The sequence below is a fragment of the Ixodes scapularis genome, unplaced genomic scaffold, assembly GCF_016920785.2.
Source record: "Ixodes scapularis isolate PalLabHiFi unplaced genomic scaffold, ASM1692078v2 PGA_scaffold6__148_contigs__length_123643588, whole genome shotgun sequence".
Lineage (NCBI taxonomy): Eukaryota > Metazoa > Arthropoda > Arachnida > Ixodida > Ixodidae > Ixodes > Ixodes scapularis.
Window position 1 is genome coordinate 4505090 of NW_024609881.1, and position 17536 is coordinate 4522625.

The 17536-nt window shown below is 46.8% G+C and overlaps 2 protein-coding genes across 3 annotated transcripts in view; one reads left to right on the top strand and one right to left on the bottom strand.

The window, feature by feature from the left end:
• Positions 1-447: 447 nt before the first annotated feature.
• On the top strand, positions 448-13053 carry LOC8037780 (N-acetyltransferase 9-like protein). 2 transcript variants are annotated; one of them, XM_029993261.4, is made up of 7 exons: positions 448-701; positions 774-883; positions 7831-7887; positions 8894-8974; positions 10840-10899; positions 11150-11244; positions 11948-13053. In XM_029993261.4, exons 1-7 carry the CDS (start codon positions 625-627, stop codon positions 12059-12061), a joined length of 594 nt encoding a protein of 197 aa, XP_029849121.3. In that variant the 5' UTR covers positions 448-624; the 3' UTR covers positions 12062-13053. The 2 variants fall into 2 exon arrangements, with proteins under 2 accessions (XP_029849121.3, XP_042150342.1); XM_042294408.1 differs by lacking the exon at positions 10840-10899 and having other exon boundaries at positions 485-701.
• Positions 11218-17536, bottom strand: part of LOC8037779 (arf-GAP with dual PH domain-containing protein 1) — a 28244-nt gene continuing 21925 nt past the window's right edge. The window contains exons 6-7 of the mRNA XM_002405615.5: positions 15258-15480; positions 11218-12563 (exon numbers count right to left, since the gene is read on the bottom strand). Of these exons, the coding sequence (XP_002405659.4) occupies positions 12496-12563; positions 15258-15480 (291 nt within the window). The 3' untranslated portion in view covers positions 11218-12495. The remainder of the gene's footprint in view (positions 12564-15257; positions 15481-17536) is intronic.

The window sequence follows — 17536 nt, forward strand, 5'->3', positions numbered from 1 at the left end:
GCACATGGGCGCATCTCCAAGGTATAAAAACACACGAGGTGCACAAGAGTAGACGAACCTTTCCTTGGGAACCACAGGCGTAAGTTCACGGTGGAAAAAAAGAGGTCACGGGGGGGCGATGTCTTACCTGGAATTAAAAATCAACACCAAAAAACACCAAATTTGACAAAAATAAACCCAGAAAAGCACCCCGATTTTGAACAAGAATAAATTCCTAAAACACGGAACTCGGTTTCACTCTGAACTTTGAGTTCAGAGTGAAACCGAAACTAACTTTCCATAATAATTTTAAATTGGAGGCTGGTTTTGGTTATACGAATTATGTATCACACCTCTCATACGTATATATTACACAAAACAAATTCATATAAACGATTACGTTAAAGTTTGCAAAGTGGGCGAGATTTCACCGATTTCACTTTCTCTGCAGCTCCCAGTTCCGCTTCCGCATGGACGCCGGGAAAGTATCGCACGGTACCGAAACCGCCGAAACTGCCGCAACCCCAAAGCAGCCCTGTTAACCTGTTGTCCTCCACAGACAAAGCAGATGGTGCAAACCACAGGTGCAAACATTTGTTTATTCGTGTTGTAACGAAACTAAAGCGACCGCCAGAGAAGAAAACGATGCGCACGAATGCCAAGACCGAGGTCTGGTCCGAGCACCTAGTGCTGGTTCCTTACCAAGAGAAGCACGTCGAGAGGTCAGTGCCTCCGAGGGACCGACTGCCCTGCGGCCTGACCTGTCAAACCGTGCTGTCGTTCTCCATGTCCAGGTATCACGAGTGGATGAAGGACCCTCACCTACAGGAGATGACCGCCTCGGAGCCCCTGTCGCTGGCCGACGAGTATGCCATGCAGAAGTCGTGGTTGGAAGACGACGACAGTAATGATTCCTACCCTTGGCGTTTGACTCGCGAGACATTAATCTTTTTCATTTTAGTTTTTACCGCTCTACTAGAGCTTCAGGACGGCGCATTAGTATGTGCGTGGCGTTGACAGATGGTTCTTGAACGTTAAGGGCCGACCTGCAATCGGCAGCAAAAGTTTGCGGGGCACGGGAGCGCCAGTCGAAAAGGCTGGCTGCGCCTTCTGACGCTGCCGCCACTGCAGCTCTCAAAACTCTCGCTTTGCGCATGCGCTTCCTTCCGTGTTCGCAGTCATTTTTTTTTCCAAAAGACTACGAAAACCAAAAATGAAGCGGAGTTGCCCTTTAAAGGGCAACTCCGCTTCATTTTTGTTTTTTAAAATACAAAGTGGTCCTCTTCAGTTTCACCTAGGAAGATTATACATTAAATATTACGACGTAGTTGTGTCTAAATGTTTTTTAAACAGTCTGGCAAACTTTGCAGCTCGCAAATTTGCCAAAGTCTGCTGGCTCGAGCGGGCGAATTGAGGCGCAACCAGAACAACCAACAGCGCCAACAAGGCTACGGCCTGAGCGCAGCCAGCATTGAGCTAAACATCATCACCATTACCCCTTTTTGCTTGTTATTACTTCTCTGAGCAAGCGTAATGGGTCACAGCAACGTTTCTCATGGCACTCAGCGGTGTCCATGTGATTGGCGTAACGTGCCTGTGCAGCATGGTTCTTGGTAGCCATTTGGCCGTGGTCCCACCGCTACTGTCGTCCCCCACGTCACAACGGTCGTCGTCGTCTCACCGTTTGTGATTATTGTCTCTCGGAGTTTCGTTCACACTACGGGCACTACGTGCACAGACTCATGCCGCAGTTGTGCAGACGTCGTCAAATGTCATTGACACCAAAATGTAGTGAAGAGTGCGGTGCAGACAACACTTGCATCTGGCACACGCCCACCCCAGTCCCGCCCGTCGTTGCGTAGAATGACATCTTGTACCACGTGATAGCCATGTCCTTGGCGGCCCGAGGCCAATGTTGCCGAAAGAGCCGAAGTTTTGGTTTTGATTTGTGCTCGTGTTTAAAATTTAATAATATACTATATCCCATTTTTTGCAACGCAAATGACGTAGTGTCTTTTACTAGTGCTTTTTAATGCGAAAACATTTATCCTGAAATCTTCGGAATTGAGCGGAGTTGGATACTTCTGGATATTCAGAAATCGGGAGGAGATACAACTTTGTCAAAAGCCATGGAACTTAAGGCGGTTTAAGTCCAGCAGTTTGATATCTGTTTGAGCACCACCAAGCAAATATGACTTTCCTCCGTTCTTTGGCGACCTCGGTGCTCGTCGGACTGGACGTCACATGCCTCCTGCACAGGGACTTCCCCAGGAATTGGGACTAAGAGGGGGGGGGGGGGGGGGGGGATGTCTGAATTTCCAGGGGTGGGGGGGGGGGGCAATTTTTTTGCCCCCCCCCCTCCCCCTTTTACAAGGAGGCAATTTTTTTCAGTTTTTTCTGCATGTGAACAGAGATGCAAACATGGTGCCCAACAGAGGTTCTGAAACTCTACATTCCACGTGGCAGTTTAAACATTTAATGAAGAATGCATAATTTCCTAAAGAAAGCACAAAGTAAAGCAATGTCAGAAAATATCAGTCACGGTATTGTGAATGGCAATAATGAATATATATTCAACGGACAAACCTCTCCTCTGTTCTCTTTCACGTCAATGGGAGGAGGAGCCAAGTAGCACAAAGGAGAGGCGACTAGACTGCTCGTGCTCCGATGCCACTGTGACATTGGCTCCATATAGGAACCACCTTTGAGCCAGTGCGCTTGAGAAAACAGGTTTCGCACAAAATAAATACTATTTTTTTTTTTTTTTTAACGGATTATATTTTTAGGGGGTGGGTAGGGAAATCACTGCACCTGCCAATGCTGTCCATCTGTTCTTCTGGGCCCTCGTATCCTTGGCCATGTTCCAAAATTTACTCTATCTTACTCCAGGGTAACGGTTTTGTAGCTTTGCGTTCCAAAACCTACCCATGTTCAGCGTCGCTCTGTCTGTGTTATCACGTGACACGACCCGCCGGAGTAACTCGGATGTATTTGGGTAACATTTGGGACACAGCGCTTTCCTTTCTCGTTTTCGGGACCTGAAGAGCAGGAGAGGCCTTGAGCGACTGACCGACAGCAAACAGAGCGTGTGAGTGGCTGTCCGGACCCACGTGATGAGCAAGCTCAAAGTCCCTCTGAAGGGCACGAGCAAACTTTGATGGATAGAACTTTTCTTTCGGCAAAAAAAAACGGACAAAAGCGGAACGCCGCACGACTTATGTCGCAATTGTGTTGCCTCACGATTTCTGAAGTGTCTTGTTTAGACAGGACTTTATCTCGTGCTCGTCAGACAAAAGAGAGTAAAAAAGACCGTACTGCGAGCACGAAAAAAAGCTTTCTCGAATCGTGAGAGCAGTCGTGCGCCGTCACGAGGCGCAACCAGTCATTTCGGCCGGTGCTCCCGCGCCTTGCTAGCTTTTGCTGCCGACTGTACACTTTGCACTTTCCACTTTTAGCCGCCTCCTTTCCTCCACTGTTTACCTTGCCGTATCCCTCCGACACGGCTCCCCTAGCAGTCACATTCAAAGCGCCGAAACTACACAAGGACAATAAGAGTGTATCGAACAAAACGGCGCTATACGTTTCGAGCCTCTTGTAGCATTTCAACTCAACTCAGTTGAGTTGAGAGAGGAATTTGTGTTAATTCGTGCATGGCACACATACTGCCCAATATTTTTCCGAGTGCGGGGGAAATATTTCTGAAAAACTGCACGACGTGAACCGATTTAATATTTTCAGATATGTGGACGACTTTCTACTGCTTAGTAAAACGGCTGGTGTGCCGAGTAATGAAATGGCAGATGTGCTAGGCGAGTTCAGGTCATGCGGCAAAGGCCTCGGGTTTTGCCGCATGTAAACGGGCACATACAGTTTCCAAACCTTCGGTTAAACCTTATGGGAGACCAAATCTGTTGGATATATGAATCATGCTCGAAAAACTTCATTCTGTATGTCCCTGCATGTCCACTGATCCTTGTAACACAAAACACCGCAAAAGGTTCGTAGAATGCGCCACGGTAGTGGTATATGGAATTACCGTGTCGTGCAGAAGGTCTTACGTCGGCCAGACGGGCATATGTTTTATCGATTGCGCACGCGGACATGCGACGGGTAGACTGAATACCTTGCTACACATTGCAGCTGTAATTTGGTGGCATAAAAATTTTGGCTAGGTATTCTGATCAAATGTCTAGGGAGCCATACGAGGCATTTGAAATAAAAGAAATACGCATAGACTGTGTTAGTGACACATCCGCATTATTATCGGTGAAAGAGTATGCTTTGTTGCAAAAGGGGCTGCACCGGTCGTAGGAGTGACTATGTATTTTACCGCAAACATACGAGGGATGGGTCTTCAATAAATGTTAGTTGTGAGTGCCCCATTTTCGTCGCCTTTCTTATTGTCCTCGTGTAGTTTCGGTGCTTTGAACGTGATTGTGAACCAACTAGCCCAAACTGCCATTTTAATCCCTTGGCAGTTTAGGAAAGGGGGACACTAAGAGGATTATTTTTTCAGCTGAAATTCCAGACCGTACAGCGACCTTTAAAGGGGCCCTCGACGATTTTTAACTGGTTTGAAATTTGAAATGAAGCAGACCTCGTCGAACGTAGGAACATGGAGGAAAAGTGTTTTTCTGGACGTTCTAATTATCTCGGGAGTTATTAGCCAATTAAAATTACAAAAAGAAGCAAACCGTTTTTGCTCCGTTACACAGTCTGCAAAGTTCTATGATTGGAGGGTTGGAGTGAAGCGGCTGGCCTATTGGCTGCTGGCAAGGCTTGTGGCTGCCGTGCCAAAGACGTGCGCACCTCATCGCTAAAGCCCCTTACATCGTCGTAAGTTCAGGCTCTGAACGCGATCGGCATTGCCAATGGACCTGGGCGGTTTATACTTCGGTGTCAGCAAACCCAATGCGTGCCAGCATAGAACAATGTGTGTTGTCCACTTTGCCGCTCCTTGTCATAGAATCCAGTGCGGTGGGATCAAAGCAGCAACTCGGGGAAGGAATTCGCACTTCCATAGGTTTGAAAGAAAAAAAGAAAAGCAAATGCTGGGGATAAGTGCAAATAAGTATTTATTTTCAACCAAATCTCACGCAAAATTCGGCGAAAAAAAAGAAGAAAATAGGTTACAATGTTGCGTCTGTTAAAGCATCCGCCAGCCAGCTTTGACGGATTTGATGCCCTTGCATTTTGCAGCGGCCTTTCCCATTCCCTAAATTACGCCATTTACGTGTTCAAAATTGCAGCTCACTCCAAATAAACATTTCGGTCTTCAATTTTGTTTTCGTTGCTCACCGCTTCTACATTTGGCATTTGTTGTTTCGAGCGGGAATGGCTGCTGGCGAGATACGACTAGTGCATGATCGTACATAGCTCATACACTGTGTCGTCCCGAATTCTAATTAAGTCTACCTTTGGTTCGTCATCAAGCTTCAAGCTTTGGCTAACAACCCGTGAATTGCATCCAGCTTGTTAGGCCTACGAAGCTTCTCGAGATAGCGCGCAGAGCCGTCCACGTACAGACTCGCCCAATCGAGCGCACAGATGTTTGGCACACCAATGCACAAACACGGAGGCACCATACTGAACGGCGAGAACAGCACACGACACACGGCAGATTCAAATCGCAGAAATAAGTGTCGCGCACTTGCTCCGATTAAAGGCTGTCCAAAGGGGACACTTCAAGAACGCGTGAAGCGACACTTCACTATGTGAAGTGCGGCGCTCCACTTCCGTTCATTTCTTTTTGCTGGGGAGAAACGTTCCCTCCGCCAAGGTCCGCTCATGTCCTTCACGGAGGCCTATGGCATGCTCATCGTGTGGGTCTGGACTCCACACATTCTGTAGGCAGTCGGTCAATCGCTCAAGGCCTCCACTGCTCTTCCAAGTACCGAAAATGAGAAAGGGAGGATACGAGGGTGCAGCCGCATGGCGGAACAGATGGACAGGCAACGGGCATTGGCAGGTGGCGTGCGACGTCAAGTCTGACGAGCACCAACGTCGCAGAGATTTAGAGGAGGTGATGGTACATGTCCAAACAGAAGACGGACTGCCATACTTCCAACTTTTACTTCATATGGCGGAGAAGTGTCGCCTCTTGCATTCCGAAGTATCCTGTTTGGACACCCCTTTAGACCGACACGCCGATTCCCGATGGGGCGATGCACGCCGGGCAGCGCTCAATCAGCTTAATGCGCTAGCAGTGCTAGTGCGCATGTGCTCTCGCTGGTTCGGCTGGTTCTGCTGCTAGGAGGCAAGCATGTCTTGTTTGTTTTTTTCCCCCTTGTTACTGTACATTTTATTGATATGTTTATTTTTCATCTTTCTCGTTCAATAAAAAAACATGCCGAAGACACTTAAGACTGCTTACGCAGCGTATTCCTACAAGCAGTGCTCCACGTGTTCCTTTTACACATGGTGCTCTATGGTGCTCTGGCGATGACATCACGCTCCCCCACTGTGCAGGCACGACGCCCCCGCCGGCCTCATGGCTTTCGTGATGAAGCATTTGTGTTGCAGTGCTTTTCTGTGTGTTTTATTTCTGAGGCACGTCCACCTTGACCTTGAGCGGCACGTGCTTGATGACATATTTTTATGGCCATCTTTCGGGCACAACGCCGACGCTGCCTTTTCGCATAATGGGACATATAAGGCTTTCGCCTTAAAATGCTTTCTTAAAAGAATAATGATGGTTTACAGAGAAATACACATTATTTACCAGCATAAAAAAATATTCTGACAGCTCTTGCTAATTGCCAATCACAAAATGCTTACCGGTGACGACACCGGTCGCACATTTTTAACACGTGTCGCCATCGGACGTTGAACTGTTTTTGCCCAGTCAAATTAAAATATGATGCGCAAATATTTTGTGGCTACTACTTGTTTCCCAAGATGCCCAAACCACTTGTGAGGTAATATAAATAGGTCAGAGGCTCAAATGTCATTAGAGGGCCCCTTTAAGTAGAGCCATCAGGTGGAAGAAAAACATGGAACTTTTACTAGTCGTGTATGTGTAAAGCATTTATGGAAAACCGACTTTTATTCCTGCAGTTAGTCTGGTGATGAGCTGGCATTCCACAGACGCATATGAGGCAACAAAATCTGTCCCCGTCCACACTTGAAATGCTGGTGGAGCTATTGATTATCAAATCCACATTAGTGCTCACGCAATGATTGGGTCCCATATATAAGCCGCATTCAAATATCCTCAGTGAGGGGACTATGGCAACACTGCGACCTCCGAGCTACTTATAAAATTTTGGGGGGGACAGGTTGAACAAAAAAGCTTGCCGTTATCCTTACGTGCGAGTATATTGGGTTCCATTAGTGGCGGTCTCATGTAAAGTGAAAAACATTCCAACTAAATATCATTGCACTTCCCCATTAAACTATGGTTGCAGTTTAGCTGTAGTGCAGGGCCAGCTTGCTAGAAAGAGCGTCTTAGTTAAGACTGAAAGAAAACCTGCCAAGTTCGGGGCATGCGAGCACTTGAGATTTAATGTCACGTGCCACTCCTCTTATGTGCTAGCTTTGGCTGGGCTTTCTTTCTCACAGTCTGAGCTAAGATTGTTTCTGGTAATCTGGCAATGGTACTTATTTTACAAAAGGCTCGTTCACTTAATAGTGATAGCACAATAAAGAAAGTTACAATTGGTCTTTTTTTTGTGTGAGTTGTGTACTATTCTGTGCTTAAACTATAACAACAACAACATAGACTTTAGCTCAATGAAATATATTTTTTGTGTTATCTCGAAGGCTGTCAAAAAAAAAAAGCCAGATGCGTTTGTTCCGACCTGCCTTCAGCGCTTTTATTATGCACTGAGCGTCGGGACTTGTTTCTTGCAGAGTGCACATTCATTGTCCTCGACAGAAAGCAGTACGAGGAGTCCAGTGACGAAGTAGGTAGGCGAATTTATCCCCTCTAGGTATGGCATTAATTTCAGTTGGATGGCTTTCATGCCCGCCAAATGACAGCTGTGTGATCAAACGATGTTTGGGATGACAGAGAAATGTCGAGGACTGGGCCAGTTGGTACTGATTTATAAATAAAAACGGAGCGCACAAAAACATGGACACAAGAGCCACAAGTACAGCAGACGAGTGCTCACTCTCAACTGAAGGTTTATTTTCACAAACCGTGAACAGGAAGCATTGCACCCAGTCCGCTCATGCGCAACCTAAATCCCCTTGTCTCTCATTAAAAAGCAGAAAGCCACTACCGTCAATTTATTGCACATCATTGTGGTGCTTTTTCCCGAAACACTGTGTGTTTGACAATGGGAGTGTTCTGCTCCTTGGTAAGAGAGAAAGGGATTTGGGTTTCACAAGTGGACTAGGTGCGATGCTTTCTGTTCATGGTTTGTGAAAAGAAACCTTCAGTTGTGAGCGAGTGCTTGTCTGTTGTACTTGTCTTTCTAGTGTCTGTTTTTAAATAGGACGACACTTTTAATGATGAAAGCATTAAAGTTAGCAGTTCATGCTTGGCTACAGCAACCTCTCGCAAACTGACTTAAATTTTGCGTTGGTATGTAGGCTCCACGAGATAAGATTTGTTGACGCTTGAACTGAAGCACTGACTAAAAGGAAGCGAGTTTGCTTTTATATATGATTGCATGCTAAAACAAACTATATTTGCTAAGTTACGGGTTTTATTTGAGCTAGTTGGTACGTACTGTTGGCAATCGGGTCAGCTAAACACGAGAAAAGTACTGGACAAACACACTGATGTTTGACCTTGTGAACAAACACTGCACAAACAGTGGTGTGTTTCTCCAGCCCTTTTCTCCGTGTTCTCGTTTTTTCGTGTTCAGCTGATCCGATTGCCAACAGTATACCTGCTACACTGTCCTCTAAAAAGACAATAACTCTGATCATTTGTAAAACAACGCCTCCTATTGTGGCAATCCAGGAGCGATGATCGGCGATGTCAACCTGTTCTTCAACAATCAAGACAACAATCGTGAGGCTGAGCTGGAAGTCATGATTGCGGGTTAGTGCATACTTTTTCCTTATCTCTGTCGTGAATCATCGCGTCGCTGGACTAGCTTGGCCACATGGTGGCATTGTTTTAGCATAAAATGCACAATATGCAACAGTGCATTGAAAAAGCAAAGTGTAGTTTGTCCATGTAAAAGTGGCTGCTCACATTGGATTTTCCTAGAACAAAAAAGGGTCCCTATCATTTCGTTGAAACTTGTTTCGTGGAATTACGTTTCGTAGACAACTTTTCAGGGACACGTTTCGTCGACATGATTGTTTCGTCGACACTCGTTACGCGACTTGCACGTTGTAGGGACATTTTCTCACGCGTGTATCACTGGGGTGCGCGTTTGCCCACCCCTGCCTCCATTCACGCCGCTTCGCGGCAACAGTCTGCAGCGGCTCATTACAAAAATGTTAACAGACCTGACGGACCTGTACACGCCGCTTCGCGGCGACAGTCTCGTGCAGCTTGTCACAGAAAAAGCTGAGCTGAGCTGTCGATGAAACAATCTGTCGATGAAACATTGCGTGTTGATGAAAAGATCTGGCAATGAAAGGTTGTTCGATAAACTGATTGCCACCGAACAAAAAGCCGAAGCAAAAAAACATTCTTTTACGGCGGCAGCTGTTGGCACCCCTTTCCGGCGGTACACAAGACCCCACGAGATTGTGGGTTGTGCGCAGGCACAACGCTGCCGCGATACGATTCCCTCAATCGCCATTGCCCCTTGTACAACCACGTCATTATGGCAAGATGCACCATCGCTCCCTCCCTCTTAACCCTCTTGTCGCCGCCCACACTGCAGCAGCCCCAGAACCGCTTAGGGTCTTTTAAAAAACTATCCAGTGTGTCAAAAACAAATAAAAAATACAGCCTTCGGTGGCATTTACTCAATTCTCCCCCAAACCTCACTGAGACATGGCCAGACCATGCAGGGTTCGCTCTCCCTCCAAGGAGTAGGGATGGTTAGTGCACCTCACTGGGCAGAGTAGACGGAGGGCTGCAGCAGCATAAAAACAACAAAGGGTGCAGGACCTCAACTACGACACATAAGAGACCGCGCGTAGGCGCCTTTCACACATCCCTTGAAGCATATCTCCAACAGCTCTTCTACTAAAAGCGAAGTCCCTAAAGCAAATACCATATTTTCTGGTGTATAAAATGTACCTGTGTATAAAATGCACCACCGAAAATTTTTGAAAAAAAGTGTGTCTTATACATCGGAAAATACGGTATGTATTATTTAAACTGTGTGTCTGAATAAAAGAAAAAAAAAAATCACATTTGCTAAAAGCAAATTTTGTAAAGCACATCTTTCAACGTCTCAACAGTTGTCGCTGTCAATTGCAACACACTTTTTGAGGTAGTCTGCAATTCATGCCAGTGACAACTCCATTGTTTTTACGAGTTGTAGCGTACACATTGTCAATGAAATTGCCTTTTTATTTCTCAAGCGCTTCAGCTTCTTGACTTTGTGCACGTATGCGTTGTACAAAAGTATGCCACAGGATGCAATCGGCACAAACATGACGTGAACTCTTTTTTGCAATTCATTCAGACAGGGTATTGACAAGCATCGGATTCTCAGTTTAGGTTGACATCCTGAAGTTGCACTTTCACACAATAGTAGTAGCTACATCGGCTCTCAAAGAAGATAAATATGGCAGTCAGTTGTTTACATTAACTGTGTTGCACTATGTACTTTTTGTTCCGAATTCTAGAATTTGCGTCATTCGTGTACCCACGTGGCCTGGATAAAAAATGTGTTTGGAAACTGGAAAAAAAAGAGGGGGGGGGGGGGGGGGGGGGGGGGGAACGGTGCTTTTGAGCAGCCATTGCAGGAAAGCTCACGTGGTGGCTTTGAATCGCAGAACCTTCGAATCGCGGGAAAGGCAGAGGAAAAGAGGTCCTCCGTTTGATGATGCGATACGGTATGTTGGACATTTCCGTCGACTCTACGCTCCGCTTTACCTCACAATGAACCGCACTGGACTTGACGAGCCATCCCTGCCCATATGGTGCTGCGAATGCATCGCATGGATATGCACGTTGCTGTGTCCCTCCTGAAAGTGACGTGACATTTGCGCGGCCTTGGATTGGCTTTGATGGCTCGTAGCATCCTTCGAGGTCCATGTGCAGACGTCGTCACGGCAGGTCACTAAACAACGCCAACCTTTGCAGGAATTGAAGTGCTTTGTGTGGGGCTCTTCACAGCCAAGATCAAGCTAAGTAACACAGTCAGTCGGAAGCTCTTTGAGAGTCAAGGCTTTATTCTGGTAAGGCAGACATCTCCTGGTACTTTTTTTTTTCTTCTTTTTTTTTTTTTTTTAGAGTGCCAGGACTAGGATGCATAGAAAAGCCTACTGTAGATGCATGGCACACTAAGTAAAACGAGCGAGTGATTCGAGAGAGAGATGGGGGTGCCGTCTTGGCTACCCTAGAACAGTCTGGCCGTTTTCTGGTGATATGGTTCTGCACGAAGAGTGCTATGCACCCGCGTAATAAAAATGTCTCTAGGACAGCATTTGCTCCAACCTGCACATAGATTCTCTCGGACGCTTTTTGAGTATGTTGCGTACAGTTAGGTGTAGTATGAACTTGCAAGCTACTATAATAGGGAGTCTGGGACGTCTCGTATCCGTACATTGTCGTACAATTGCTAAACATTTGAGTTTCAACTTGGTGAGTTAAAAAATATCGAGTGTGTATCTTGGTGGTCACATTCATGTGGCTAAGCTTTTAAGCATGACGCTTGCCTTTTGAACGAGGTTTTAAACGGCGCCGAATGGGTAGTCTGAAAACGGTGGGGTGTTTGCGCGATGAAAGCGGACACCAAGACGAACCATTGAAACATCCTTTTGAGAAAAATCTTGGCTCACTGCGTCGGACCGGCTTTTTAGATCGACCTTCGGCATCGTGATTGGTTTGTGATGTAGCAGTTGTCTGTCTTTATTAGTCTTTTTCTACTTCCTGTCGCAGACCTCTACGAGCAGCATATTCCAAGAAGCAACATACTCCCTCGAAGTGGACGAACAGTTTCAAGCCAGACTCCGCGACTCCACTCCAGCTTACAATCTCAAGTTGCGGCACTGACCCGTCTGAGCTGGTCTTTCCTGACTTTCCATTCTTCGAGCGTCGCAAAATCTTCGCAACACGGTGCAGGACACCGTGACAGTGTGGGCTGCTGTTCTAGTCCCCGGGGAACCACCACGTGGACTGCCGTCATTGCGACCGAACCCGTAATAAATGCCCGCCGCGTCGAGCGTTGCTTCTCAGAGTTCTCGGAGTTGCGCTTTTGAATTTGCGCAGATGGTGCTGGAGGCTTCCACCCGGTGCCCCGCCTGAAGGTGTGTTCCTTTGTGGCTTCCAGACGGCTGCACAGATTCGTGCAATAATGTCTATCCTCATGTCGTTTTAACGCTTTCTTCTTTCACTGTACCACTACGAGGGGGTGATGAGAAGCAACCGGAATGTATCTCCCATTGATGTCGGCCCAACTTGGGGCCGACCTAAAATCTGAGAGTTGGTCACCTGACCTTGAGGATATGCAGCGAGGAGGAAAGCGAGGGCCGCTTTCTCACCAGGGTTGCAGCCACTGCAAGTCAAGAGAGCCGACACGGCCACGGGTCAGTACGCCGAAACGTTCGGAAGAAGGACGAGACGGACATCATGACAGCTTGCAGCGTTAGTGTAGTGGCCGTGCGACGTCACATGCGGGACTTCAGGAAGTGCCGGACGCGTCGGAACGTGCAACCCAGCGTGCCATGCTTGCGTGTGTTGCCGTTGGGAAAACCAGGGACAGTGCACTTGGGGGAGGGGGGGAAGTGTCAAGCCACCACCAGGGTTGAACAGAGGTTGGAGGAGGGAGAGGGGTTAGACCTACCAAACACTTTGGGGGTTTCTTACATTTCCAACGATGCTTTTGCATGGCCTAAATGTATGATATCATCTCTTGCCAACTTCTAGGTACACTATCTTGGTGCAACATGAGAATTTATGCCTATAAATGTAAGTGAAACAAAGAGCTTTGTTATAAATCCGGTTAGGCCAAAGTGGTTTGTGATCGATACAATGTAGTCATATCCAACCAAGAGCCAGCATTGCTCTGGCAAAAGACGGCACATTAAACCAATCTTCTAGCTAGCTATATGAAGGAATTTAGAGAGGGTAGGTTGACTGGTTCCAGCTACATGCAGTTACAAAACTCTGACTGAGAAAGAACAAAAAGCACATGTGAGCATTTACCCTTACTGGTATCTCTTTTGAATCCAGTGAGTTTCAAACAAGTGGAGTACAGTTGAGCCTCTCTGCAGCAAAGTCCATATACAAAAGGTATTTACTATATCTGCGTTTTAACCACATTGGGGCATCAAATGTCTGTAGCACTGGCATTGAAGGCTGACTAGAACTTGGCGCTTCTGATATTTTTTATCATCTGAAGCTTCGGATAGGCCAGTCGCGAGCGTTGGCAGCTGATGCCGCCCCTTCTCTTGAATAGACGATACCTACCAACCCTATTATGTTTGCATTTTCATTACACAGTACCACATTTCTATTAGAAAAATAAGTTTCTTTCTTATTTCCTCAACACTGGTATTTTTAATCTGCCACTATCTCAAATGCTTGGACTGCCATGACTGCGAGCCTACCTTTATTTTATCCATATGCCCCAAGGAGCCTAGAAATCCGAGATATGCTGGCAATACAAAACGTGCGTTCAAAGCAAAGCTTCCGGCAAGACCAACATGTAAGGCGTTTCCAAATGCTATTTGGGCGTCAAAAAATTTTTTTTTTTTATAAATAAACAAAAATAAAGTGAGTGCAATGAAACTTTCTCCAAATGTGCCTTTAGGTGGTGTATTTACCATACTAAAGTTTCATAAGCCTATAGGTTTCAGGAAAAAACTGCAAGCCTAAAAATTCATGTCTTTTTTTTTTTATGCAGAGCGAGGAAACCGGTAAGAACCGTCTGGTTGATGCAGTTACTCGCAGATGGCACAACATAAAGCAAAAACTTGTAAGCTTTTTTAAGATAAACAGCTGAAAGTTGATCCTGCAGATCCGAGCGTGTGTCTCTGCTGCCACCTATGAGCAGCGGCGTCGACTAGATGGTTGGTTTCCTTTCAGTGCATAGGGAAAAAACTGGATTTTTTAGGCCTAAAATTTTTTCTGAAGCCCACACTTATGAAATTTAAATATGGTAAATGCATCACCTAAAGACAGCTTCGTGAAAAGTTTCGATGTGCCTCATTCACTGGTTTATTTATACAAAGTTTGTTTATGCCCGAAAAGTACTCAAAACCACTCTGTAGACGGGAGGAAGAGCAAGAACATTGTGCAATGTGTTTGGCTGATGGCAAGAGCTTCCAACTCGAATGTAGGGGCACCCCTTCGAGGTTGCCCGAACAAGTGGACCCCCTGCAACCTTCAGAAGGACTTCGCCTCCCAGTGAACACGTTTCACGATGCCTCGCTAAACCTCTCTTACTCTTCCTCCCATCCACGTCAATCTCTCCTAAAGTCTGACTTTCAAGAGATTTTTTTATATCGAGGCAGGGCATGGTGCACCATCAATTTTTAGATTTCTAGAGTGTTTGGAGAACATACATCAATTTAGATACATAAAAACATGGAGTAAATAATTTCCAATGAACCTTTAACTAAGCAGAGTTGCCGTAAGCTCCCAATGCTGCTTGGGTCTTTAATGTAGATATAGTAAAAAGAAAAATATACTATATTGTAGCTAACTCACTTTACAATAGATGGGCATCTGGCCTGAGTGGAGCCTGTCCAGCTTCACTCATGTATGTAACAATTATTCCCGCCACTCACAATCGTGGACTGGAATGGTTTTCCAGAGTTGGTTCTTTCACTTACCGACCCTGTGGTTTTTAAAAAAAAATACAATTCTGTTGCACTTTGTTACATACAATCCGAGTTCTGTTTTGTGTTGTTTCCTGCATTCCAGTTTTCTTTTGTTTTTTTTTACAGCATGCACATTATTTTTTATTTGTTCCATTTGGTTTGTAAAATTTATGGCACTGCCCCTTATGTAACATCCTCAAAAGAGGACCCCCGAGATAAATGAGATGAAACGGATGGGCTCTAATGTCGTGTCTTCGTTTCTTAGACCACACCGTTTCTGTCATTAAAGATGGCGAGAGGAAACCCCAAAAGTGTTTGGCGACTCGGATGGAACAATCCCGCCACCTGGAAAGGGCAGAGGGGACAACGAGTGGCGGCGCATGCAGCCGAGCCAGGTTGTCCTCAGAGTCCGAGCCTGGCCTTACTGTTGCTGTCCTGGGGGCTGAGGGGCCTCTCCATGACCTTGGCAAGGAGATCAATCCACTCTGAGCGGTCCCGCTCGTTTTCGGCGCCCATGACGAACTTGCGGTATGGGGTGCTGACCGTGAAGGCAAAGGCCATCTCCTTGAAACCCGTCGGTGCCCCCATCACCACCGTGTAGCCTTCCCCTCGGTGGCCCAGGAAAATTTCACCCTTGGGGTAGGCGTCCTGCGAGGCAGAAGAAACCTTGGCCCTACGCTGCAAGAATGCTCACGTACCGACTTCCCTGTAGAACACTACTGCGATTTTCACCACCTGTTTTGGAACACCTAGTACTTTCACGGCTTCGTCTTTAGACCATCAGGTGCCGCAAATATCCGATGTGCTCGAGAAGGCTGGCAAGCGAACCTGCCACTGCAGATTTCTGTTCCAGCCACCAGGTGCCATCAATTTCGCCGGAGGGGCCAATAGGCCATTCCTCTTCGGTGATCGAAAGGAGAGGGAGAAATGGAGCCACGACATTTAGGCAGTTTGGGAGGTGCAGTTCGGGGGAACTGCCCATACATTGAAAGCAGCCTGTTTGTCGTCTGCTATCTGGTTCGGGCATGTGCCCTTTGGGATTTGCGCGTGCACTTTCCCTCCTTTACCCTGCCGAATTCACTGAAAGTAGCAGATTCGTCGTCTGCTATCAGGATTGGGTGCGTGCCTTTCCCCTCTTTTACCCCTCAAAACCCATTGAGATGCGCAGATGACGCTGTAGTCTAACAAAATGGAACCACCCAGAGAGCCTTTAGTGTAGTGGTCCCTATACTCCGTTTCAAACATAGCGTGCAACGTAGTCAAAGCTAGCGCGCCGGTTTGCACAGCCGACCGCGACTACGTTCGCTCCACAAAATAGTGCGGCCCCTGAAAAAAAACAAAAAGTCGAAAAGTGTACATCTTTGTAGCTAGTAACTAATAGTGGCGTTATGATTTCGAGGGAACACCGATTCTTTTTCAATAAAAAGGAAAAGATAATGTAAACCACTCCAAATTATTTTCCGTTTTCGTTCGTGCGGCACTCGCACTCGCTTCGGGTTTTCGGGTTGTGCGGCTGCCCCTGCCTCGCCGGTTTCGTGAAGATGGCGTCTTACGCGGGACGCTTTCTTTTTCTGCTCGGATATTTTCGAAGATTCGTTGTGTGAAGATCTCGCAAAAGTGCAAGCAGGTGATCGCCAACGTGTACGCGAGTTCAAGAACGTGTTTCCCGGAGACGTCGGTCCGTGAGGTCCTGGAGACGGTCAGTAACGACACCGGAGTGTCTGGCAAGGTGGCGTCCCCGAAGCGAAGACCTCGCAACGTGAAAGTTCCGAGCACGCTGACAGTATTGTGAACTGCCACCTGTTGTTTCTGGTGTTGAAATCGGCCTTATGGCTTCAAAGTGAAACAAGCGTCAAGAAGGAACTGTGTCGGTGATGAATCGTGCCTACGGCTCCGTCTGCTTGGGGGACCTTACAGCAGGTGGTGCCCGTGATTGCATTCCGAAGCGTCTGGGTTCTTCTGCCTGCGGGACCGTAACCATGGTCGGCTCCGTCTGCCTGAGGCACCTTAACCTTGGTCGGCTAAGTAAACGACGCTCATGCCCGTGTCTGTATTCCGAGGCCCCTGCTTTCCTCGAAAAGGAAACAACACTCGATCCTGATCTCGAGTGCCGTGTGTTGTGTACGCGTCTATTGTGAATCACTCCCGGTTCATGGGGGCGCCGGCACCAGAGCACCGAGATACTGCCGTCTGGATGACTTCTTCCATACACCGGCGAGTATTCTGACTCTGAAGGAAACTTCCATGAAGTCACATCACGTGAGGGAATGCCAAGCCGTCTGAACAATGGCAGTGCGGTCCCCTAATCACAATATTCGTTATACAAAGGACCGTCCACCACACTCTCAAGGTACTCTCTGATTTTCCCGCTACCATGTAAATAAACGGCTTTAAATAGAGACGCCCTGGATCTCGACCGTTCTTCCGTTTTGACGAGGCCGGCGCAAGTTCGAGCGGAACACCAGCCGCTAGTCTACCTTCTTATAAATAAAATCAACAAGAAAAGAGGAATTGAAATATGCACTTCCGCAATACGCACAATCTTGCACAAAAAATCAATCGAGAAAAAAAAAAAAAAAAAAAAAATTTTGCGCCCTAAGGGGATTCGAACCACCGCCACCGAGATGTCGGCATCGCAAGAGCAGCGCCTTGTACCGCTCGTCCACGAAATCTCGCGGAGTAACACAATTTTGTGTGTTTTTTC

What these genes read in the sequence shown, in the direction of transcription:
- LOC8037780 (XM_029993261.4), top strand. Translation starts at nt 625, where the DNA reads ATGCGCACGAATGCCAAGACCGAGGTCTGGTCCGAGCACCTAGTGCTG. An exon ending in GGAGTCCAGTGACGAAGTAG is followed by an intron (nt 7,888 to 8,893) that starts GTAGGCGAATTT and finishes GTGGCAATCCAG; the next exon opens with GAGCGATGATCGGCGATGTC. An exon ending in CCGTTTGATGATGCGATACG is followed by an intron (nt 10,900 to 11,149) that starts GTATGTTGGACA and finishes CAACCTTTGCAG; the next exon opens with GAATTGAAGTGCTTTGTGTG.